The sequence below is a fragment of the Carcharodon carcharias genome, chromosome 8 (genome assembly GCF_017639515.1).
Source record: "Carcharodon carcharias isolate sCarCar2 chromosome 8, sCarCar2.pri, whole genome shotgun sequence".
NCBI classification, from domain to species: Eukaryota; Metazoa; Chordata; class Chondrichthyes; order Lamniformes; family Lamnidae; genus Carcharodon; species Carcharodon carcharias.
This window is the reverse complement of record NC_054474.1, coordinates 41,770,850-41,797,028: the sequence shown is the minus strand read 5'-3', so window position 1 is coordinate 41,797,028 and position 26,179 is coordinate 41,770,850. Positions and strand designations below refer to the sequence as shown.

General features: G+C 42.5%; 1 protein-coding gene across 4 annotated transcripts in view; it reads right to left on the bottom strand.

Annotated features, from left to right (window-relative positions):
* Positions 1-17,887: 17,887 nt before the first annotated feature.
* Positions 17,888-26,179, bottom strand: part of ddx46 (DEAD (Asp-Glu-Ala-Asp) box polypeptide 46) — a 69,487-nt gene continuing 61,195 nt past the window's right edge. For 2 of the 4 annotated variants that reach the window (XM_041193460.1, XM_041193462.1), the window contains 4 exons: positions 21,486-21,710; positions 20,184-20,328; positions 19,802-19,875; positions 17,888-18,279 (listed from right to left, as the gene is read on the bottom strand). In XM_041193460.1, coding sequence (XP_041049394.1) covers positions 18,232-18,279; positions 19,802-19,875; positions 20,184-20,328; positions 21,486-21,710 — 492 coding nt within the window. In that variant the 3' untranslated portion in view covers positions 17,888-18,231. The remainder of the gene's footprint in view (positions 18,280-19,801; positions 19,876-20,183; positions 20,329-21,485; positions 21,711-26,179) is intronic. The other 2 variants (XM_041193461.1, XM_041193463.1) reach the window with 1 other exon arrangement.

Genomic DNA, 26,179 nt, shown 5'->3' with positions numbered 1-26,179 from the left:
AGCAAACCCTGGTGTGTTTTCTTGGGGGCTCCAAGGGGGCGGGTCACTTGACAAAGGCACTCAATGCTTGATTGAGGGACCCAGCATCAGGAAGAGGTGGCCTGTTGAGAGCCACCCCCATCCTCTTGCTGCCGATTCCCCTCCCCACTTGTAACTCCCTCCCTGTCATCATTCACCTCCGGCCTGTGATCTAGTGACAACCTTAGGCTTAGGTTGGATGCTGTACTGGCAGCAACCAAAACCTCCCCAGGGGCACTGATATTCAATAAAGGCAGGTAGCTCTCAGTGGGGCCCCAGGGTTTTTGATCCCAGCAGAAGGCCTGCCATGGGCCTGTCAAGTGCTTGACTGGCACAATATGCGGTGGGCCTTACCAACTTTCTAGCCGGTAGCCGACACCCCTTCGCTTCCACTATATTCCACCTGCAGTCTTTTCACGCAAATTACTCATGGCTTCTCTTCCTGTTCCCACACTGTTACCTCTGGCGATCCCCATGGATCTATCCTTGGCCCCGTCCTATTTCTCATCTACGTGCTTCCCCTTAGCAACATCATCCAAAAGCACAACATTAGTTTTCACATGTAGGTTGATGACAACCTACTCTACCTCATCGCCACCTCTCTTGGTTCCTCCACTGCTGTTAAATTATCAGACTGCTTATCCAACATCCAGTACTGGATATGCAGCAATTTCCTCCAATTAAATATTGAGAAGATTTAAACCATTATTTTCAGTCCCCAACACAAACTCCATTCTCTAGTTACCACCTTTATCCTTCTCCCTAGCAACAGTCTGTTCACAATCTTGGTGTCAAGATTTGGCCATGAGATGATCTTCCAACCTTATATTTATGCCAATGCTAAGACTGCCTATTTTCACCTCCATAACATCACCTGACTTCACCCCTGTCTAAGCTCATCTCTCACTGAAACCCTCATTTATACTTTCATTACCTCTAGACATTTCCAGCACAGTTCTGGCTGATCACCCATATTCTATCTTCCATAAACTTGAGGTCATCCAAAACTCTGCTGCCCATGTATTAACTGACATCTAAGTCTGGTTCCCTATCTGCTCTGTGCATGCTGACCTACATTAGCTCCCGGTCTTGATTTTAAAATTCTCACCTTTGTTTTCAAATCCCTCCAAGGCCTTGCCTCTCCCTATCTCTGTAATCTCCTCCAGCCCCACAACCCTCCAAGATATCTGTGCTCCTCTTGCTGGCCTCAATGTGCATTCCCGATTTTAATCACTCCACCACTGGTGGCTGTACCCTCAGTTGCCTAGGCCCCAAGCTCCAGAATACCTACGCTTCTTGGCCTCTCTACCTCACATTTCTCTTTTAAGGCGTTCCTTAAAATCTATCTCTTTTACCAAGTTTTTGATCATGAGTCCTAATATCTCCTTATGTGGCTCAGTATGCGTTGTTTTATAATGCTTCTGCGAAGCACCTTAGGACATTTTATTATGTTAAAGGCACTATGCAAATATAAGTTTTTGTGATTTCAAAGCATCAAATGAACCTCAGTAGCATGTTTAGCATTGCCAAGCAAACTACAATTGAAGTTTTGTAACAGTGGAAACAATTTATCCATCCATCTTTAATTCTAAAACTCTTACAAGCATTGAAGAATTAAACCATCAACTGTGCACAATGACAGCCAATTTGTGTATAGCAGCCTGTGTATCCTTAAATTTCATGTTAATATTTAAATTAGGTGCTTACATATTTTCAGTAAGAGCTTCCAGCTACCCAAGTCCCACCCAACTGGAAATGCCTGCCAAGTGTAGAGATCAGCAAGTGCATCTCCTGTCCTGATTTCCAACTCCACGCACCCCAACCTGTTGATGATGTATATTACCACTAGAACTTGGAAGCTATTTTAAGGGAAATTAAGTTAATTAGCAGAAAAATGAATTAAAGGTTTTGTTCTGAAAAGCTGGAGAAAGTTGGAAAACTGCAAGGAAAAGAAAAAAATGAAATATTAAAAGAAAAATATGAAAGTTAGCAGTAAGATTAAAACAAATAGCAAAGGTTGTGGTTTATAGCACAACCCTTATTGTACTGAAGCAGCTTAGATTTTTTGTGATTTTACACTGTGACTGTGTGCTATGACCTGTTTTGTCAATTTATTCTTGGAACATTGGCAGCTCTACAAGATAGATATTCCTGGCTGCGCTGAGCATATTAAGAGTCAACCACATAGCATGTGACTGGAGTCACACGCTGATTAGACCAGGTACTCAGTGGGTAGTTCGTCTCCTTGAAGGACATTAGTAAATCAGTTGGACCTTCCTAACATTCTGTCAGCTTCATGGTCATGTTCTGATGTTGGCCCACAAACTTCACATTTATTGAGCTGCATTTTATAAGCTGCCAATATGTAATTGGCTTTCAGCCTGCGACTTCTGATTTTTAGTTTGGTACCATAACCATTAGGCTAGCATACCTTGAAGAACACCGTTTAGAACTGAAGTAATCCATGGAACCCATTGCCACATGAGCTTCTCTCAGCAGTGAGCTGTCTGAAATTTGCCTTGGCATCAAAGTGGCGAGAAGTAAAGACTGAGTTGAAGTGGTTGCCAATTCTCACAAGCGATTCTAGTTCAGAAAGAGGCATGGAGTTCCTAAGAGTTCTGGTTCTAGGGCAAGTAAAATTCCCAATGCTGATCAGAGATGAACAACATACATTGTCCAAAACAATCACTACTAAAACTGAATGATCAGCAAAAGGCATGATGAAGTCAGAGTGCTGAGAGAGAAACACGTCCATCCTTTTGCAACAACAGCTGATATATTGAAACGCCAATGCCAGAGAGCAGAATGGAATTTGCAGCTGAATATCTTGGGCGGAATCATCCCGGATTTGCACTAAGTGCAGTACTGAGCGTGAAAAAGGACGTTTTACCCACTGGCTGCAATGGCGGCTTTTCATGCCACATTGTCCCAATCCCACCTCATTAATCATGCATTCCCAGGAAACATGCCACTTTGCTGGCGGGCGGCCTCTGATTCGCTCATCACACCATCATCTCACTGCTTCCTCATGCTGGGCGCCATATTTAAAGTGCAGCCGCACGTACACCTCTCAGGTCTTCCAGCCCAGGACTGCTGCACAAAAGACGTGGCCCCGAAAGGCAAGAAGACTGCAGCTCCCTGATTCAGTGAGGCATCCCTGGAATGCCTTTTGGACGCCGTAGAGGCCTGCCATGATGTCTCCTACCCCCCGCTATGGCCGCAACAGGGGCAGCAACATCACTAATCCGGCTTGGGAGGTGGTGGCAGTGGTGGTCAGTGCCGGGGTGGCCATGCACTAATCATCTCCACTTTCTCTGTGAGGCACCGGAACCTTATTTTCAGAAACCCCATTGTTTGCTCCACCAAGGTCCGAGTTGCAGCATGAGCCTCAATGTACCTTCTCTCTGCTGCAGGCTGAGGCCACCGCACAGGTGTCATCAGCCATGTCCTCTGTGGATAGCCCTTGTCCCTGAGGAGTTATCCCTGCAGCCTCTCTGGACCCTGGAAGATGTCAGGGATCTGAGACCTACTGACAATGTAGGAGTTGCGGACACTCCCTGGGAATCGTGCACAGAGCTGCAGAATGCATCTGTGGTGATCACACACCAGCTGAGCACTCAGCAAGTGGAACCCTTGTGGTTGACATAGTTGACTACTTGGTGCCACAGAGATCTGAGTGCCATGTGAATGCAGTCGATGGTAACCCGCACTTGTAGGAAACCTGAGATCTTGGCAAATCCCAGCGCTCTTGCTTCCTGGCTTTCCTGATCCAGGGCGAAATGTACAAAGTTGTGTGTCCTCATGAATATGGTGTCCATGATCTCATGGGTGCATTTGTGGGTGGAGGTTTGCGATATCCCACAGAGGTCACCTGTGGAGCCCTGAAAGGACCCACTGGTGTAAAAATTGAGCGCCGTGGTCACTTTCATGGCCACTGGCAGTGGATGCCATGTCCCCATGGCACCAAATCCTGCAGCAGGTGGCAGATGTGAGTGATTAGTTCCCTGGACATGCACCACCTTCAGCGACACTAGTTCTCAGTCATCTGCAGGAATGACAAGAGCCATCTCTAGACCCAGGGTCTAGCTAGCTAGACCCAGCGACAACTTGCTGTGGCTCTTCTGCGACTTACGCAGGTGCCCCAGCCGCCCCTTCTTCCTGAAGTTGCTGCTCCTGCCTCTGTCCAGCCAGGCACCTTCGTCACTCTCTTCTCCTTAGTCTCCGATCCCTGTAAGCCATGAAGCATACAGTTAGGTCACCTGATGTACTCCTCCTGCAGGATGAAAGAGAGAGATGCGTGGGTTAGCATGGGTGTACTCTCTTAGCTAAGTCGGAAGGCCCCTTAATGCATCCCAGAGAGTGCTGGCCACCACTTGGATGGCCAGAGTTTAGTGTGCTGTATGGCTGCCTGAAACCCCTCCCACTTCCGCCTCACTCCACCTGACCGATTGGCAGCAGTTTCTCCCACTGGACTGAATGCTGTGCTCTCAGCTCAGACGCAGGCATTCTCCTAACCTGCACTGCAAGGCTGCGCTGTTAGCTTAAGCCATGGGGGAGACTGGTCCATACCTGAATGATGACATTGCAAGGGGCTGTGAGCGTCTCCACCAATGACTGCTCCATGGCCAGCTTTAGCAAGGATATTGTACAACATGCGCAGTCGTCCAATTGTTCTGCAGTCCACTAAAATGCTCATTAGTTTTCAGTTTGTGGCTGAAGAGTGAAAAGCTCTGGAGCGTTTGGTGGCACTTTCATGCCTCTGCGTTGCTTGAGTAGTCAGTTAAGCTCGGAGTCTGACTCCGCACATGTCAATGTGGCTGTGCCTGAACTGCCTCAGTTGCAGAGGAATGGTCACTTTACACAAGAACCTGAATCCTGCGTTCCGAGGTGGGCTGAGCGCCTGACCCAAATGCATGCAAAATTGGGCAAAATGAAGTCAGGCATGCATCACGACATTATTGTGCACATGTGCAATATTGAGATCAACTGGCGGGTGCGGGAGTTGGAGCAGCGCCTGTCAACAATTAAAGGGCCAATTAAGGACATTAAAAAGCCAATTGACTGCGATTTTACGCTGCTCATCGCATGGGCAAATGGGTGGGCGGAATTCATGTTTTAATCATTTCCTCATCCACGGATGGGATAAAAGGCCCCCCAACAGCACCTTCTGTCATTACCAGCCCTTTGCTATATGAGTACAGAGCTGTCCCAGAGTTCCTTGGCATCTCATTTAGTTGTCAAGCCTGCCTTTCAGCATCTCAGGTCTTCATCTTCCCTGGAAGGTTCCTCTGAGTATTGCAGCTCAGTGCTCCTTCATTTCCAAGGCACTGCTCCTCTGCATCCCATCTAATGAGAATAGTGTATTCCACCAGTGGAACCTCCTCTGAGGAGGAAGAGAGGGACAGGAGAGAGAGGAGGCCAGGTGGGCACGGGCAGCATCCTAGGGACAGACCTTTAAGAGGAGAGGCATGGGCTTGGTTGGTGCAGGGCCGATAGGGAGGCCAAGGTGGGAGGACATGCTGAAGATGCCACTACCCAATGGTTTGAATGTTCAGGCAGTGCTCCAACTACATCCAGATGTCCGAGGTCCAGTGCCGCAGGAGGCTCTGTCTCTCCAGGGACACAGTGACAGCAATATGTCACATGATAGGTACGGAAATCACCTCCAACTGCGTGGGCGAACACCCTGTGCTGGTGGCTTTGAAGGTCACAGTGACCCTCAATTCTCTGCCTCCAGTTCTTTTCAGGGCTCAGTGGGGCATCTGTGCGGCATTTCTCAATCAGCTGCACAAAGTTGTGTCAAGCTCGTGATACTATCTTTAGACTCTGCTGTCCTGGTGGCCCTGATGACCTTGGCGATCGTCATCTGGCCACCGGAGCCTGAGCAGGCTCTGTCTGGGAGGATGCATCCAGCCCCATGACTGGGAACTCCTCAGTCATCACAGCATCATCGAATGCAGAGGCCACTGGCAGAGGAGTGGAGGAGCTGGTGCCCTTGTCCAAAGTGCCCTGAGAGAAGTCCATAGAGACAGTAGGCAGCTTGTCTGCCAGCATGAGGTGCGTTTGCACCTCCCTGTTCACCATTAATGGATGGGCACCAAGCAGAGAGACTAGGTGCCTTGTCCATCTCTCACACTAGCAGTGACATCCTGAGGTGACTGCCTGTGTGAGGGATTGCAGGTCCAAGTGCAACCCCAGGAACTGCTGAGTCTGCTTCTGAAGCTGTCTCTTCATGAGAGTCGCCAGTCTCTCCATGAAGGAGGTTATGCACTCAGTGTTAAGGATCAACACAGAACTCATGCTCCACATGGACTCTTCCATGACAGATACCATGGCATGCAGACTCTCAGGGATCTCTGCCAGATCTCCCCGCACATCTTGCTGGGCATCCAGCATCTGCCGCCTGATGGATGACTCCAGGGGCTCGTCATCTGTCTCAGATGCAGCATGGTCTTGGTCTCTGGGTGTGCTCCCACTATCGGCTCTCTGAGACCTCTTGGTCTCTGCCAGCTTCTCATGTGAATGTGATGTGCCCTCACCACTGTGCATTATCTGCAGAGCCAAAGAACTAATGCCCACCGACATGTGATTACCTGTGCTGTTGCCTGGTTCAGAGAGACAGTGTGATGCTGGTGCAGGTGCGATGTCTTCCACTGAGATCAATGGGGGGTCCTTGGGGTCACTGGCGGCTCCTGTGGATGGCGCATCTGCAGGAGGAAGGCAAAAGTTCAGTACATTCAATCATCATATTCACTTTGCATGCTAGGCAGGCTGAGGAGATGGTGGAGACCTGCTGCATGGTGCTATCTGCGTTGGAGCTTCAACGGGGTCTCTGTCTACGACAGTTCAGTTTCTAATGGGAGGAGCTGTTATGTTTCTAGTACCAATCGCACATGCATCGCCACCTACACTCTTACTTTCATCTGAGAACCCCTCCTCACCGTTACCGGAGGACCGAGCTAGCTGGTGGCGTTCCAGCTCCAGCGCATCGCTCTCGTGCTTTGTGAGGATGCACAGATTTGGCACTCCTCCAACCGTTCTGCGGAGAACTGTGGCATTATGGCACCTCTTCTCCTGACAGGAGGAGGAAATAGAAAGCCTCATTATTGTTCTGTTTCTCTGAAGGTCCTTTCCTGGTTCCCACCCGCCCTTCTGCCCTGGCATTAGGCATCATACAGACATCTCAGTCTTGGCAGGGCAGGCTTCAGTGCCATTTGGCATACATACTCTTAGATTCCTGAATGCCCCAAGCAAAATCGGACTAAAGTTCTCTGCACAGGTTCATGCCATCTCTGCACTTAACCTTGCTGACCGCAGGTTATTGAATTTTTGCAGCACTGAAGCCAAGTGTGGCGCACCATGTCGTGCCCAATGACTTGGTCAGTTGGGGCGGCCTTGTCTTGCCATCCCTGGGCATTAAGATATCCCACCTGACACTGACCACCTCAACCAGCACTTCCAGGCACTCATCTGAGAAACGGAGGGGGGTGGAGACTTGCTGTCCCGCTTTCCATAACCATCAGGAGCTGAGGCCATGACTGCACACCAGGACACTTCTTGGATAGCTTCTAAACAGCCCCCTGAACCTCCCCCACAACTCCCGGTAGCCTTAAGGGAGCTACCTCTTCTGTTTCCGGGTCCCTGGCAGCTGACCCGTTCCTATCCCCACCCACACAAAACACTTCCAGCAGTCACGTTTCACGATAGGCAGCCCTTAATTGGCCACCCAGTGAGAGATCACATTCACAGTGCAAACTCGGCCAGGACTGGGCTTTACGTCCGCTTCCAGCCGCACCGACTTTGGGCGCAACCCTAGGGTAGAATTAAGGTCAAGGTTTCCCTAATGCATGGCTGCTTCTCTCATGCCCCCCACCCTGCCACCTGTATGTGCTTGTTCACTAACATTAACTGCAGTGCAGCACTTGTCCATCCCCCAACTCGTCTCAACTGCTGTTCAGCTCTTGCCTCACTCAACCGCAGTGTAGCACTTGCCTGCACCCCCCACTCACCCCAATCGCAGTGCCGCCCTTGCCCCCAACCCCCCACAACCTGCCCCAACTGCAATGCAGCCCCTGATGGTACCGCATTGTCAGCCAGGTGGGAAAAAGCAACTTGCTTGTGCCCTCGCCTGAACGTGTGGTGCCTCAACCTTGAAGCCCAAAAGGCGACCCTTGCAAGCGCTGCACAATGTTAGTGTGCACTCACCTCTGAGTTCCCCTCGGAGTGCAGCCCACCAGGTTCACGCCTTATGAATGCTGTTGTGAAACACGTCGACATGCAATCACAATGACTCGCCTGGATGATCCAGTGTGGGGGGGATGATTCTGGTGAGCAGAGCTTATAATGATATGCAGATGAATTAAAATGAATTTCCCGATGTCTGGCGGCGGAAAAGGCAGCCCGCCATTGATGGACGGAGTGGACGATCGCAAACTGGTTTTACAATGTCATGAAACCAATTTTTGGCCTTCTTGCCATATTTTCCGCTTACGCCACCGATCACGCATGCCATGACACTCGTGCCAACGGGCACGGAAAATTCCGCCCCATGTGTTTGCAGTTCAGTTCAGCAAATGATTATGATAAAGTCACTTAATTTTATTAGTAAGTGGAAAAAAATATACGTATTTAATTATAAGAAGCAAGTATAAACCAAAGTTATATAATTACACAATTTATTCTTCCAGCTGTCAAGCAGAGATTTATATAATTTCTGCGTTGGCTATTTATTCAGTTAGACAAGGAAATTAATTAGTTATTTAGGGTGCAATATTTATTTGATTCATCTTGGAAATTATTTATTTCAAACAATAAATTTAACGTATCAATTATGCTAATTATTTCCAAGACATTTTTATTCCCTGTATGTTCCAGAGTTTATCAACTGTTTATTAATTTATTCACTTAGGCTTGCTAATTAGAAGTTAAGAATACATAAAATCTAGTCAAAATGCTTGTTTGCTTAATTACCATGTACATATTGCATGTGCTCTGTGATATAATTATTTGTTAACAATATTGAAATGTTGCAAATTTGGAGAGACAATTTAGCAAAAATACACATGAACTCCAACTGTTTGCTAATGATTCCACTCCCTCCTCTACGGCAGTCCCTCAGGTTCAACGATGATTTCCTTTCACTCCGTTTCAATGAGTTCTGAGCTGGCAGATAACATCCAATACAGATTCTACCACACATGGGGCGGGTTATTTTTGAAGGGCTAAGTAGATGGGTTGTTTGGGGGTTTGTGTGTTCCCTCTGCACAATTTCATTTTACAATCATGAACTCCCAGCCATTGCGTACAGCCATTGACCACAATCTCTGGACCTTTTATAATCCAGTAGCTGCATCACTACAACTTGACTGCATTGGCGAGTTTGGCCAAGACACACATTTCCTTCCATTCTACAAAGAAAATGTTCTGTCACATCTTTTTGAAGTTCTAAACAATTGCTACACCTCTCAAATGGGACACCCACATATTCTTTATTGCTACAGGTACTTCTAAGAAGCATGTATCCTAAAAATCACATATTTCTATAAGATTGGGTGGGGCATCAGGAAAGGCAAAGAATTTAGGAGGCAGATATTGGGATGAGACTCAATTTTATCAGGTCTCCACCCACTGCAAGTTGTCATGGGATTTTCCATAGTGAGGGGGTTGGATAGTTGTTGCATGAGGCCTTTAGTAGCCTGATGCTATTAATGGAGGGGAACCAGTAGTATGGCACCATCTAAAATAATTTCTACTAATCCAACCTACAAGGGTGGTCGAGTCTATTTTCATGGCCCCATTTTGTGGCCTCCCAGGATTGACCAAACCTGTCTTCTACACTCTGACCCATCTCCCAACATTTGTCCTTAGCAGGTCCACATTGTCCAGTCTCATCTCTGGGACATCAAATTCCCAGTTTTGTTGCCTGGCATCTATGCTTTCTACTTGCTCCCTTGAAACAGAAGATAAAAGAGTCTCAGAAGCAAAGGAATTTGCCTCAACCAAATACCAGAGTCAAAGCAGAGGCCCTGGCTCCAACAGTCTTGAAATAAAAAGGTGTTAGAACTCCATCATTTATAAATGTTTACTACTTATAATAAAATGGAGTTGGAGTGATGGATTGAGAGCTCGACTTCTGCATCCAGGAAGGCAGAGGGTCAGCAAATCCCAGATGAAAATTAAAAATGTCAGTTCTCAACACAGCAGTAAACAAGATTGATGCGCAGATATCATTATTGATACAAGATTCATACATTTGAATAAAATAGGACTACTGAAAGATTATGAAGTTCAATGTTTTTGACAGTAACTGCATTTATTTCAGGGGATAGATACAAGCCCTATACAGTTTTAACATTTATTTGTTTTTCACTATTTTCTCCGCTCATTGTTTGTTCTTCATCTTTGGAAAAGTTTCCCTTTTGATTTGCAGTTTAATGATAAAGATGAAGAACATAAATTTTTGTGCACATTCTGCATATTGAACATGGTATCCTTGGAAAGTTTAACCTTAAAGTTGGCTTTGTATGTAAAAGATGAATTTGATGTAATTAAGATGAAATACGTGAGGGAATCACACTTTTTGAAATCCAACAGTATACAGATCTGCAATCACTGAACCAAATACATCCATTTATCTATGTAGCTTAATTAGAAGTTTTGCATATTTCCTGCATATTGCACACATTTAATGTAATTGAATATTTTACTTCTTGTAACACACTTTTTCCAACTTATTATTTCAACGTGTCTGTCTGTAACACTATTCCTGCTTCCTACATTACAACAATGACCATACTTGGGAATTCCTGAGGTTGTGAAATGCGCTATAATAATGCAAGTCTTTATTTTCATTTGTTATATTAACTTGTAACAAACACTTTGTTTGATCTTAAAGTTTCATAACCTTGAGTCAGTCAAAGCCCAAGATCTGCTGAATAGTTTGAATGACCATAACAATTATTTTTGTAATAATTCCATTTGTATCTGCAGTTCCTCTTTTATAATCATACATGACTACTATTAGAAAAATAGCTAAAAATTCTTCATGACATCAAAATAAATAGTTAATTCAGAAAGGCCTGCTTCCTGATAATTAAATAAATAATTGGATTTGAGAAAGTTGGAAATAGTTTTATCTGTTTCTTCGTTTATTGAATTCCCCTGCCTAAAGAAAAATAAATGAAAATTCTACACATAAAAATACTCAGTTGAATCAAGCAACCATAACTCCCTCTCACTAATTAAATAAATAGTGATAAAAACAAAAAAACTGCGGATGCTGGAAATCCAAAACAAAAACAGAATTACCTGGAAAAACTCAGCAGGTCTGGCAGCATCGGCGGAGAAGAAAAGAGTTGACGTTTCGAGTCCTCATGACCATTTTGAAGGGTCATGAGGACTCAAAACGTCAACTCTTTTCTTCTCCGCCGATGCTGCCAGACCTGCTGAGTTTTTCCAGGTAATTCTGTTTTTGTTTTAAATAAATAGTAATTGTTTTGCAATGGAAGTAATGAATACATTTTCAAAGCTTCAATTTGTAATTGGTTTGCTAGTTTTAGTAAAAGGCTGTGCTAGATGTATAGTGTTACAAATGCAAAGTTTTATAAGATTGTCATGTTTTGGGACTGTGTCTTTAATTTTGGGCAAAATGGGGGTCATGTGGCATGTTCTGAAGCCTGCCTGACAACAGGCCTCGGAGACTTGGTTGTTAAAGATTAAAGGGAGGCCAAGGTTGTTTGTTGGAAAGAAGGTGTAAGGTGTTCACACTTGGAGACAATGGCAACAGCATCCATGTTTACAATGGTTAGAGTGCTCGTCACCAAAGTCCCAGGATGTGTTGAGAATGTTGGGTCGTAAACAGTTATTCTTTAAACTGGCCAGTTACTTCGAAGATAAAAGATCTCAAGGTTAGCTAATCAGTGTTTCTTCCTGGATACAAGGCCCATTTGAGCCATGGAGAGAAGGATATCTAAGATATCCATGAAACTCACAGAAACAGGGACTCAGCCAGGATCAGGACAGAGAGAGAACAGCTAGAGGCTGAAATTTCCTTTGATTCACCAGGCAGGAATGCAGGTGAGAGCTCGCATTTGGATAGAAAAGATTAAAGGGAGGCCAAGGTTGTTTGCTGGAATCATTGAGGATTTGAAAAAAGGCTACAGTATTCGCCTAGCTTGTGCTAGAGGGAGAATATCCAGGAATCACCTTAAAAGACAGTTCTGGGGTTAAAGGTTACCAGGCTGGGAAAGGAAATGAAGTAAACCCTTGGGAGCTAAGAATCACTTTGGGCTGGTTCTGGGAGAATTGAACGTATACCGAGGGGACAGTGTAAAGTGTAATTGCGAATTAGGATTTTCAATTGTGTTAGGGGTAAGTTTTGTTTGGTAGTTTAAAGTATAAGTTGCCTACGCAAATGGTGTTTAGTCAATGTTGCTCCTAGTTTGCTTGTCAGAGTAAAAGTCTTAAAACATGAAATCTTGTTGCGTCATCCTTTCAGCTATTCACTAGAAGTTCAATTCCCTTTTTTAAAGGTTATCGGTCTTTACAAGGGTTGTGACAATAGAATCATAGAATAGTTACAGCACAGGAGACCATTCAGCCTGTTGCATCCATGCCTTTATACTTGTTAAAAATGTTACATTTGTACATTCTGCCAGACTGTACCACTTGGATTCCCATTGTTATCGCTTTTCTCCCCCGTTTTTCTTTCGTGCTAACTTTCACCATTCTGAATTCCATTGCTAACATTCATTATTAATTTTGCCAGTAAGAATATTAGAACATAAGAAATAGGAGCAGGAATAGGTCTTGTGGCTCTTTGAGCCTGGTATTCAATAAGGTCATGGCTGAAATTTTAATGGAGTAGAGGACTTACTAAATTATTGGATGGACAGTATTTAGCAGTTCTTTCTTGCTTTGCACCATTTGTGTAGGGCATAGTTGAGATATCTGTCAATTAAACCTTGGCAAGACCAAAGAAATGTTCTTCCGTCTCTGTCACAAATCTCCCTTGCCACTGATTCCGTCCCTTTCTGTGACCATTGTCTCAGGCTGAACAAAATTGTTTGCAACCTAGGCATTTTTCTTGTTCCTGAGCTGTGGTATTGACCCCATATCCTCTCCACCAACAAGACCAATTACTCCCACCTCCATAACATCACCTGTTTCTCTGCCCCTGCTTAAATGCCGTTTCTGAAACCTTCATCTATGCTTCTGTTAACTCTAGACTCAACTATATCAATGCTCTCCTGGCCGTCTTCCAAAGTTCTACCCTCCATAAAATTGAGCTCATCCAAAATTCTGCTGCCTGTAACCTAACCTATACCAAGTCCAGCTCACCAATCACCTTTGTGCCCAAAGACCTATATTGATTCCTGCTGGTCCATCAGCAGTCTTTGTAGGATCATAAAACAGTTGCAGCACAGAAGGCGGCCATTTAGCCCGTCATGTCTGTGCCAGCTCTCTGTAAGAGCAACCAGCTAATCCCACTCCCCTGCCCTTTCCATGTGGTTAGAACCATAGAACCATAGAACACTACAGCACAGAAAACAGGCCAGTTGGCCCTTCTAGTGTGCCAAAATATTATTCTGCTAATCCCATTGACCTGCACCCAGTCCATAACCCTCCAGACCTCTCCTATCCACGTATCTATCCAATTTATTCTTAAAACTTAAGAGTGAGCCCGTATTTACCATGTCAGATGGCAGCTCGTTCCACACTCTCAGCACTCTCTGAGTGAAGAAGTTCCCCCTAATGTTCTGCAACTTTTTCTCTTCATGTGCTTATCCAATCCCTTTCGGAAGCCCTGATTGTCTCTACATCCACCACATGCTCAGCTAGTTCATTCTAGATGAGAACGACTTACTGTATAAAAGATTTTCCTTGTCACTGTTGCTTTTTTTGTCAACCATCTTAATTCAATGTCCTCTGGTACTTCTCCTTCCACCAAAGGGAACAGCTTCTATCTACTCTATCTGGAGTCTTGATTTTTAAATTCTTTATCCTTGAGTTTAAATCTCTCCACTTCCTCACTCCTCCCTATCTTTATAACTTTCTCCAGCACGGCAACCTCAAGAACTTTGCATTCCTCTAACTCTGGGCTTGTGCAACCCCACTCCCTTCATTCTGCCATTGGTGGCTGTGCTTTCAGCCATCCAGACCTTGAACTCTAGAGTTCCCTCACTAAACCTCTCCACCTCACCATTCTCTTTTAACACCCTGCTTAAAACCTACCTCTTTGACCAAGCTTTTAGTCACCCAACATAAATATCTTCCTTCTTTGGCTCAGTGTCAAATTTGACTGATTACGCTACTATGAAGCACCTTGAAACATTTTCCTATTGAATGCACAATATAAATGCAATTGTTGTTGTTGAAATTATGTGGGCTGATGGGATTTCTTCATTAAAAATGATCCTGTAATTTGCTGCAGCCACAACAGCTTAAATTATCACTCTCGCTTTTCCAGTGACAACTTCATCTAATTCAGGGTCACAGGAAGTTGGAACCTATCCTGACAGACAATGGGCACGAGGCAGGGTGCCAGTCCATCACAGGGCGCACACACTGGGGGACAATTTATTGTAGCTAATCCACCTAGCCAGCACATCTTTGTGTGGTGGGAGGAAACCAGAGAAAATGTGGTCAGGACTGAACCCCAGGTCCCTGGACTTGAGGCAGCAGCACTCAGCACTGCGCCACCATGCTGCCCTAAAAGGTTATCACATAGACTCAAAATAATGTTCCATGAATAGATTTCAAGTTTGCTAGAGCAACGGGTGGTAGGATGATGAAAACTTTACCGGTTACCTTCATTATAGATGCAGGGTTTCAGAAAGGCTGCCTCAAGCACAGGAACAGGAAAAGGAAATACAACAATTATCTGGAAGCAAATTAAATCCCCAAAAGATTGAGCAACACTGAAAAAAGTTTTTGTAACTAGCATTGCAGCCACATAGATTTCTAGGCACCCCCCGCGCTCCCCCCCCCCCCCCCCCCCCCCCCCCCCCCCCCCGGCCGCCTCTTAGATTTCATGGTTCTCTTTGAAGATCATTGTCATTGGGGAGAAGCCACCCAAGGGCTTTGCTTGTTTTTACTCAAAGTAATTAGACAAACCAATGGTCATCCATACCAAAGAAACAATGTTTCTGTAAATCATCTGAATAGTTATTTATTTAGCTCTTCTTGATTATGGATCAATTATTTATTTAACAGTGCACAATTGTTTGTTTCTATACTGAGCCAGATCATATTTTACTTATTTATTAAGACTATTAATTATTTATGTCAGATATATTTAATAGTATCAAATATTTATGTCTTAACCTAGGCAACATTGTTTGATTTTACATATATCCCAATTTATGAGGAAATCTCTTTCAGGTGGTTACTGATGACTGAAGTCCATGGTGCTAAAGTAAAGCTGTGTTGTAATCGGTATCCATAATGAAAAAAGCAAAATGACAGCAGGGATTCCAGTCCTGAAGCAAAATGTTAGTTCAGTACCAATGTTTCAGTAAGGCTTGCAGGGTGGGAAGGACAGTTAGGAAACGAAGAAAGATCTGTGATTGGTTAAAACAGCGATCAATAGTGCAAAGTATACTAGAACATTCAGCTTCAATATAATATCTTCCAATAACAAGGCCATTGGCAATTACCTAATGGCTGGGTACTCTTATCTATTTAACATCCACAGTTAACATTTCAGTTATTCATTCTTGGATGCGAGCATCCAATGGCAAAGCCAGTATTTATTGCCCATCCCTAAATACACTGAGGTGGTGGTGGTGAGTCACCTTCTTGAACCGCTGCAATCTTTGTAGGTATACCCATAGTGCTGTTAGGGAGGAAGTTCTAGGATTTGACAATTTCTGTTGTGTATATGAACTTTCCAAAGGAGTTTGACAAAATATCAAAGTATCATATAATACATTTGTTCACAAAATTAAAGCCTATAAGATTAAACGGACTGTGGCAACACAGATACAAAATTGGCTAAGGGACAGAGAGTAATGGAAACAGTTGTTTTTCAAGTTATGGGGAAGTATGCAATGGTGTTCCCCAGCAGTAGGTATTAGGACAACTGTTCTATTTGTTACACGTTTATTTTTATTGTACCTTAATATGGTGGTTTTATACAACTGAGTGGTTGTTAAGCCATTTCAGAGGGCAACTGAGATGCAACCACATTGCTGTGGGCCTGTCACATAAAGGCCAGACTGGATGAAGTGGTATAGTGATTATGTTACTGGACTACTAATCTAGAGTCTCAATTAATAATCCAATGGTCTGTGTTCAAATATCACCATGGCAGTTTGTGAATTTGAACAAAGTTAATTAACTAAACATTGAATAAAAAGCTAATATCAGCAATAGTTTCAGCTTGTCATTGAACCACAACTGGTTCATTAATTTTTTTTAGGGATGAAAATCCCACCACCAGTGTTAGAGCCTCTGCACTCATTTGCAATTCTCTCCTTAAACATTATGTTACTTTATCTCTTGTTTTTTCCAAAGTCCCCATAAAACATCAACCATGTTTTGGTCAGGTCTAACTTTTATTCTTCTTGCTCATTGCACTTTCCTATAAAGTGCCTTAGGACACTCACATCATAAGTGCTTGATAAATGTAAGTGGAAGTTGTAATCTTTATATATGCTTTGTTCTCCATTTCTCAATTCCATTTCTTCCAAAAAGAGGTTTCTCCTGGGCTGATCAAACTGGGGTTGTATCATCTGGAAGGAGGACATGTAGCTTTGGGAAAGCTTTGGAAGGGGTCTGAAATCTGTTACAAAAGCAAAATACTGTAGCTGCTGCAAGTCTGGAAAAAAACAACAGAAAATGCTGGAAACTCTCAAGTCAGGCAGCATATGTGGAGAGAAACAGTCAACATTTCAGGCCCATGACCTTTCATCAGAAGTTCTCATTGAAACATACACAATTCTGAAGGGGCTTGACAGGGTAGACATTGAGGTTCTTTCCACTGGCTGGGGAATCTAGAACATGGGGGTACAGTCTATTGTTAAGGTGTCAATCATTTAGGACTAAGGTGAAGAGAAATTTCTTCACTCAAAGGGTGAATCTTTGGAATTCTCCACCCCAGAGAGCTGTAGGTCCTCCATCACTGGCTGTATTTAAGGCTGGGATAAATGTATTTTTGGTTTCTCAGGGAATCAAGGGATATGGGGAATGGTTGGGAAAGTGGAGTTGAAGCTCAAGGTCAACCATGATCGTATTGAATGGCAGAGCAGGCTCGACGGGCTGTATTGGTCTACTCCTGTTCACACCTTGTGTTCTTGTGAATGTTGCCTGACCTGAGTATTTCCAGCATATTCTGTTTTTATTTTTGAAACCTGTTCCTGTGTAATATACAAATGACGTTGTCCTTCAGATGAGTTAACAGAAGGCCCTGTCTGTCTTTTCAGGTGGATGTAAAAGATCTCATGACACTTTTTTCGAGTTGAGCAGGGGATTCTCCAGGTATTCTGACCAACTTTCATCTTTTAATCAACCCCAAAAGAAGAGGTTAACTAGAGATTAAATCTGTTACTGTGTGTGGGGCTTGCATATAGGCTATGTTTGCCTACAATGACTATAAAAAGAATTCATTGCTATGAGGGGCTAGGATGCTTGATCATGTGAAAGGTGCTATAAAACGCAAGTATTTTTCTACCCAAATTAAATGAATTTACACTCAGAAAAATTGATTCTGCATGCAGAAATGAAAATGATGAAGCAGTATAATGAGATACTTTTATTGTTACTTTAAGCCTAATAAGATCAGAATAAAATGTTTAATGGCAACACAACGGCTATCACTAGAACTCACACAAATTATAAGTTTGGTGATTCAATAAAGGAAGCCATGAAATTAAAGATATTGTTCATTTATTTAACTTTCTTGACATTTTTGTATCCCAGTCTACAAAAGACAAGTTTTTTACACTTCAAAAACATGAGTACTTTTTGTTCACGTACAGCAAGTTGAATTTAGTAAAAGTTTAACACTTCAACAGAAACTTATTTCCATTACTGCATTACACAGTTTCCAGAAGTTCACAAGGTGTATTCTACAGATTCTGTAGAATGGCTAAAAAATATTTTCAAATGAACTTAATTTTAACATTATAGAGAGAATAAAATAAATCAATTAACCCACAATAATGGACTACCTTCAAAATTGACTGTAGATATTGCATACATTTTACAGGTCTCCTACAAAACCTTGTATCGTCCACGGTTGGTTGGCTGGTATGAGTTTTGCTGCAATAAAAAAAGCACATGTTTAATAAGTTAGTTAACACAAGTACATGGCCACCAATAAAACACTGCTAATCGTTACCTTTTCAAGAACCTTGTGTGTGCATTATACAGAATTATCTACTTTTGCTTGTTACAAACTTTTTTGGAACACATGCATTTAAATTGCTCACAGGCCAGATTTTACTATCTCTCCAAACCTGATCCCCATTTCAAGACATCAAATGGTTAGCTCTCAAAGCAATGAGAGGAACAAGGGGAATATCCTCAGCTGTCAGCTATATACAGTTTCATGAGCTTATGTGCATTTGTTAGAACACCAGATGCAATGTATCAACATTAGAAACAAACTCCAACCCACATCATAAGGAGCCTAAAGTTTCTAGGTGGCTGGGGCTTGAAATTTGACAATTCTCCTGCTGGTAAAGAGAAGCAGGGAAGAGAAATTACCAGGATTGGGGTGGAACCAATTGTCCTCAGATAAAAAATCCTGATCTGACAGGTGCTTCCCCGCACCACCAAGTGAATATTCAGAGGCAGGGGTTCCATGCAGCTCACCCTTGTTAAGTCCAGTGGAGACTATGCTCTCTGAGAGGTGCCGATTCCTCATAAAGGCTCCAAAAATGCAAAGGAGCAAAGGTAATTGGTGCCAGAGGGATCAACTAAATTCCCTTTGATTTCTGAGAAAGGAATTTTCCCCCTATATCTTTAGTTCACTAATACCCTCAAGGCTCTCCTTACTAGAACAATTGGTTTTTCTTCTGCCAACCCTGCAGGGGCCTCTCAAGAGCCTGGGCAGTCAACAGATGCAACTCTTGTTCCACCATGGTTTTGGTGGCAGTGCAGAAATTTTGGGCCCAAGGAGTCCAGCAGTTAAGTACCAGTAAATTATTAATCGCTTCCCTTAACCCAAAATGAAAAGATAGACAGAGGTATTGATAAAAAATGTTTAAATTTATGACAGGATGGGACAGGATAGATAGAAGTGAACTGTTAGCAATAGTTGAGGGGTTAAGAACAAGAGGCCATGGATGAAAGATTCAACGCAAGAGATTTAGAACAGAGGACAGGAGAAACTTCTTTACAGAGTTCTGAGGCTGTGGAATTCACTTTCAGGATTAGTGGCTGTGATGGCAAAGTAGGCCAAGATTTAAGATTAAGTTGGATAGTTGGATGAAGGAAAAAGGGTTTAAAGGGTATGACAAAGGATGGGTAAATGTGATTAGAAGTACGTATTTGCTTATGAGGATAAAGACTGACACAGCCTGATTGGTTAAAACAGGCTGTTTCCATGTTGTGTATTTCTCTGTCCCTTTGATCACAAAATACTGAATTTTTCCCTAGTAAATGGTTACAAGCAATAAAAGTGAAACGTGATATTAATTCAGTCAATGTTTATTGCGTATAAAAAAAGGATAAGGTTTAGAAACAGACTTTTTAACTCACTCAAAAGATTATTTTATTGAAAGTGATTTTTGTCAATACTGGGTGGAGGGGATGGGTTTCAAAGAATGAAGCTGCTTACCAGTCTAATGAGCTCTTCTTTAATAAGTCTTGTAATCTCAGCTTTAGCTTTCTGAACAGCCAGTTCACTAGCACCTGTTAAATGGCAGGCAAATACATTACAAAGAATGAAAGCATATTAATATAACAATTTATAAAATTCAACAACAAAGAAGTCAAAATTGAAGTATGCAGTCTACTTCTTAATGGCACATTACCATTGAATTCTAAAATGTAAATATAAAATGTGTAAATAAGGCTTTAATGAAGCATCAAGAGGCAGTTGTGCCTATTGTGCGCAAATTCCACTTTTTAAACAAGTCAGCAATTGCTGCAGTTTTGGGCTTGATGCCTAAAGCAACATTTTATCAAGTCACACTTCAAATACATTCATCAATGCTTACTTTCTATAGCAAGGTAGATTTTCCGCTCGCCTTCTTTGGGTTCTTTCCCTGGAGGAAAGTAAGTGCCTCTAATAGTGATGGCAGCTTCTGAATATTCACTAATCCTCTGCAGAGCTTCCTTGGAGGTTACCTTCCACCTGGCCGTCTATAAAATGTTAAGTGAAAAATGAAGGCATGGCAGATACTTACAGACAGCCTATGCATGCTGATATTGTTTACATTATGCAAAGATTCTTGGTTTTTAAATTCTACTATACCTAGGCTTCAGACCAATAAGGCTTTTGATATCCTATTGGCATACTCCCAAGGGCACAGTTAAAATCATTTATTAAAGTATCAAGTGTTTATCTAATTTTCCTCTGTCCTATCTTGAGCACCCTGTTTAATCAGCATGTTTTTTTCCCACTTTTCACACAACTTGAATTTATTAAGTACCTTTAACAAAATTTCCCAAGGTGCTTTGCAATCTTTATCAAACAAAATCTGACACAGACACATAAAGGGATATTAGGCCAAACATCTTTACATTATATTAACACCAGTTATCTTATAATCACAGTCCAAGATAAATTTTATGTCACATTAATGATAGCAGATATAAACTCAGCACAAATCTAAGTATACAGTTTATAGGTAGCAGCCCAAATCTGTTTCCAACATAACTCTTAGAACTATCAGAAAAAGGGTGATCCCATTCAGTTAGCTCAGAATGCACCAGGTACACTCCTTGTTGCATCTCTTTGAACTTCAAGGAGCATATGGTCGAACTGGGTGAAATGAGAGGGATTTGTAAACACTGAAATTTTTACTGGGGTAAAAAAGGCTTCAAAGGTGGAGGTGAGAGAGTCCTTGAGCATTTTAATAGTTATAAGTGCGTCATGGCAAATAGAGAACCACAGACAAGAATGCAGTTTTAAGTGACTTGAAGAGGTTTTTCTAGCAGTGGATGCAGAAGAAAGTGAGATTGAAATAGTGTGGGGAATATGGGTGCTGACGAATACAAGTTGTTGGTGACTGAGACCACTGGAGTAGAGAGCTCTCAGGAAATGCTACGGTCAAGGTTGTTGTGTATATAGTCATGAAGCTTTATATGGAGGATTTATGTAGAATTTGTATTACTGGTTGATTGTCATCTAATTAATCACACCAAAACAATAATTTTCATGGTTTTAAGTGACTATGTGAAGATGCAAAGAACTGCTGTAAAGTGGATGAACTGAAGCAATTAAAGCATCAAACTTCAAGTTGTTAAGGAGTCCAGTTAATTTGCAACTTTAAAGTCCACCCAGAAGATACTCTCACCTGTGGGAAATCATTGATCTCGAGCTCTTCCTCATATCTTTTGAAAGATTCTGTTTGTGCATTTTCTGGTTTCTCATCATCCTGCTTCTCTGCTGGCACATAGTTGAGTTTGGCATTGATCTTCTCTGCTTTCTGCTCTGCAATTGTTTTAGCAGACACAGTCGGGGCTTGGAGAGTGCGGCCTCTCATAATAGCATTTGTAGCCTGCTGCATCACATCCTGAATTTAAGGGGAAAAATTAAATGTAATGAACAGCAATACAGAAAAATAAATTGCAGCATGTTATTGGGAATGCTGCAAATTCACATGTACATGTACACAACACATGTACACCAATGTGCAGTGGCTGTACAAGTTCACACACCATGATCATCCACATTGCAAGCCTCAGCTGTGCCACTGTGAGGAAATGTTAAGTAAAACCATGCTCTCACTCACATGAGGGGGAAACTAAAATGAAATTACTCTGGGCGAGTCTTCAATACTGCTTAATTCTGTTCAGAAACAACACTTACGATGCTCAACCTTGAAGATCTTGCTTCTCAGTCTTCTATGCTCTTAGCCAGAAATGGTTGTTAACTGAAGAGCCAGAAAACAAGGTAGTATCTTAAAAAAGAAATGGAATCCTGTTGCAATTTCTCAAGATTTCTTTTGGGGGAGAGGGGCTGAAGGAAGAGAAGAGCACACTATACAATTTAAATAATGTGGTGTCAACATGAGAGTGGAATACTTTCCTGCCCTTCTCTACATCCTACTTGAGAGGGTGAACAGGTGACTTGCACTCAGGACACTATCAATGCTGCTTGGAGATGTGGGCATTCTGGCTAGGCCAGCATTTATTACCCATCCCTACTTGCCCTTGAGAAGGTGGTGGTGAGCTGCCTTATTGAACCGCTGCAGTCCATGTGGTATAGGTACACACACAGGGCTGTTAGGAAGCTGATCCAGGATTTTGACTCAGCAACAGTGAATAAACGGGGTTATAGTTTCAAACCAGGATGGTATGTGGCTTGGATGAGAACTTGCATGTAGTGGTGCTCCCATGCATCTGCTGCCTTTGCTCTTCAAGGTAGCAGAGGTCACAGCTGTCAAAGGAGCCTTGGTGAGTTGCGCTGCAGTGCATCTTGTCGATGGTACACACTGCTGCCACTGTCCATATGTCATGGAGGGTGTGAATGTTGAAGGTGGTGGATGGGGTGCCAATCAAGCAGGCTACTTTGTCCTGGATGGTGTTAAGCTTCTTGAGTGTTGTTGGAGCTGCACTCATTCAGGCAAGTGGAAAGAGTATTCCATCGCACTTGTGCCTTGCAGATGGTAGACAAACTTTGGGGAATCAGATGAGTTACTTGCTGCAGAATTCCCAGCCACTGACCTGCTCTTGTAGCCGCAATATTTATATGGTTCAGTTCAGTTTCTGGTCAATGGTAACCCCCCAGGATATCGACAGTGTGGGATTCAGCAATGGCAAATGCCACTGATTGGCAAGGAGATGGTTGTATTTTCTCTTTTGTTGGAGATGGTTGTTGCCTGACACTTATGTGGTGGAATGTTACTTGTCACTTATCTGCCCAAGCCTGAATGTTGTTCAGGTCTTGCTGTATAGAGGCAAGGACTGCTTCAGTATCGGAGAAGTCGCAAATGGTGAACATTGTGCAATTATCAGTGAACATCCTCACTTCTAACTTTATGATGGAGAGAAGGTCTTAGTATAACAAAGGATCTGATTTCCTTGCCTTTCCTGCAAAAATAGGTCTGAATTCCACTCAAGTATCTTCATCAGTTCTAAAACACAATGGAAACTTACGACATGGGGAATCATTCCGTTCATGGCAGTTTGCATAAGCATCATTACACTATGCAACATATGGCTGAACCATTATTTACAGAATGCAATCTACTAAGTGAATGATTAACCAGAAATTCAAATTTAGCTGTAATCTTGGTCTGGAGCTTGCTCATCACCTGTACTTTTAAAAAAACTTTAACATATTTGTCGTAATAGAGAATAAATACATTTTATAGGTGGCAATTTGGCAGCTAAGAAATAAAGTCTTAAACTAGGAATAATACGACTATTATAGTTATCGACTAAAATTCTGAATGGACTAAAGAGAGAGATTCGCAGATTTCTGTCATAAGCAATTGACCTCCATAGCATTGACCCAATACAAAGAAAGTTTTAAGGTCTCACCCTTGGTTCAACGGTAGCACTCTCCCCCAAGTCATAGTCATGGGAACCAGCACTACTGCAAGAAACTTGAGTGTATTAATGAATTTTGATTCTTCAGTATAATGCTGAGGTAGTACTACATTTTCAGAGGTGATGACCTTGAGATAGATGCAAGAGATTCCATGCCACTGTTCAAAGAAATGCTTGTTCCTCAATTAAAATTATAAAAGCAGATTATCTGGCCATTAACATCTTTCTGGTACCTTGATGTGTGCCAACAGGCTTCTGTGTTTCCTTTTTGTTACATCAGCGGTCATTACATCACTGACAACATTTCAAAAGTGTTTCATTGACTGTGGAGTGCTTTAGATTATTCGGAGGTCCTGAAGGCACTATATACATGCAAATTTGATCATTCTTTGGATACATTAGCATTGTGGTTATTTTATCAGATTCATAATCCAGAGGCCTGCACTAATGATCCAGAGATAGGAGTTCAAACCCTACAATGGCTGTTGGACAATTTAAATTCAGTTAATTGAATAAAAGGCAAGTACCAGAAATAGTAACCATAAAAGTACCAGATTGTTGTAAAAACTCATCTGATTCTCTAAAGTCCTTAAAGGAAGAAAATCTGCCATCCTTACCCGGTCTGGCCTATTTGGGACTCCAGACTCACAAGCAAGTGGTTGACCCTCTGTCAACCTGAGGTCATCCAAATCTCCAGTGCTTGTGTCTTAACTCTCACCCAAGTACTGTTCTATCACCTCTGTGCTATCACTTCTATGCTTGCTGACCTACATTAGCTCCCTGTCAAGCAACATCTTGATTTTAAAATTCTCATCCTTGTTTTTGAATCCCTCCAGGGCCTTGCCCCTCCTTATCTTTATTACGTCCTCCAGTCCCACAACCCTCTAAGCTTTCCTAATCCTGCTCCTTTGTCTAGTCATGAACTTACTGTTTTTGCTTCCAGAACCTGAGTCTACCCCTTCTGCTAATTACTGTGGACTGTTTAGGTATTGCTAGGCTGACTCCTCCAGGCCTCTGTTTCCTGGTTCTGCTACTGAGTGGAGTACTCTCTTCAGTTTTCTGCACCTTTTCTCCTCAAGGGGTAATGCAAATATATAGCTCAATGTGCCATTCTCCATACTTGTCTTAAACAAGTGTTGTTCTTGTGTTGACTATTTGGTAATATGCTGCAAAATCCACACACTTTTGTTGCATAAATTGACAATTAAGACGCCTCTGAATTCTAGTAAGTAATGACAAGCTTGTGGAGAAAGTAGGATTTAAGACACCAGAAACAAAGAACTCCACTTAGCACCAGAAACAGCAAGTAGGAAAAATCCTCAATCAGAAACTGAGGGTTGAAAGGAGTGCCCTAATAATCACCTTTCTCAGGATAGTAAATTGCACAACATAAAGGTGTAAAAAAATCTAAAAGTGAGCTGCACTAAAAGCATGTTGTACTATCTGCTGTTTTCACTGTAGATTATTAGGCCTGTTATATTCTAAATGCCTGGTTATGACATGAGTATAAATATATTCAATACTTGCTTTTAAATTTTAATAGTGTCGGTAGTGATTTACTGAAAAACGAAGTAAATGAACAGTGAGTTACATAATCCCACATCATTTGGTGGCTTACTTTTTATGAAAGGATGGCTGTTGATTCTCTGACACACAAGTCTCTCAGTGGTGAGCAAATGTTTACTGCCTATTTTTCCTTATGCAATTGGTGTAGCGTTCATAGGACAAGAAATGAATAGAAAATAGAAGTATGCCCTGGAAGCAGACATTCCCATTAACAGTGTGGATGGACTGACATAGCTGCACCACAATACAAAACAGAATATCTAATCATTCAGCACAACATTGAGCACACAAACATGTTTGGGTAGATTTTCATGTTCACACCTAAGCAGTAATCTAGTAGTATGGATCAATTGCTCATTATACAAGCTGCTGCATTTATATCCATTAAAATCAAAGAATGGAAATCAGTTGGGTTTTATTGAGGGTGGGTGATCCACCCTGCCAGATTATTGCTCAGACAGTGAAAATAAAAATTTAACCCACTCAGTCCCATTAAGATATTATACTATTCATACAGAATTTTATTCATTGACAATTTTCTTTCATTTGTCTCCTGACCCTACTGGAGTACGGCTTCACTGTTAACTTTTGGTATCTCACCAAAGTGCCCAGTCTTCACATTTGAATTGCCAATCTACTCAATTTTGAGATGTGTTACAGCAGAGCCCAATGATGTCTTGTAGTGCATTCTCTACCTAGAATTTCTGAATAATGATCATAAGCAGGAAGCAAGGCAGATTTTGCTCCACCTATGTCATTGAGGCAAAGTGCACTGCCAACCCAGCTGGGATCAGCTAACTCAGCACAAATTAGGAACTAAACTTGGAATCTTCTGATCCAAGTGGCTCAGTTGCATGCAACCAATACCAACTGATCCATCAGTGGGCAGACTTGTTCTTTAGTAATAAGTACTTGCAGCTGTTGCTAA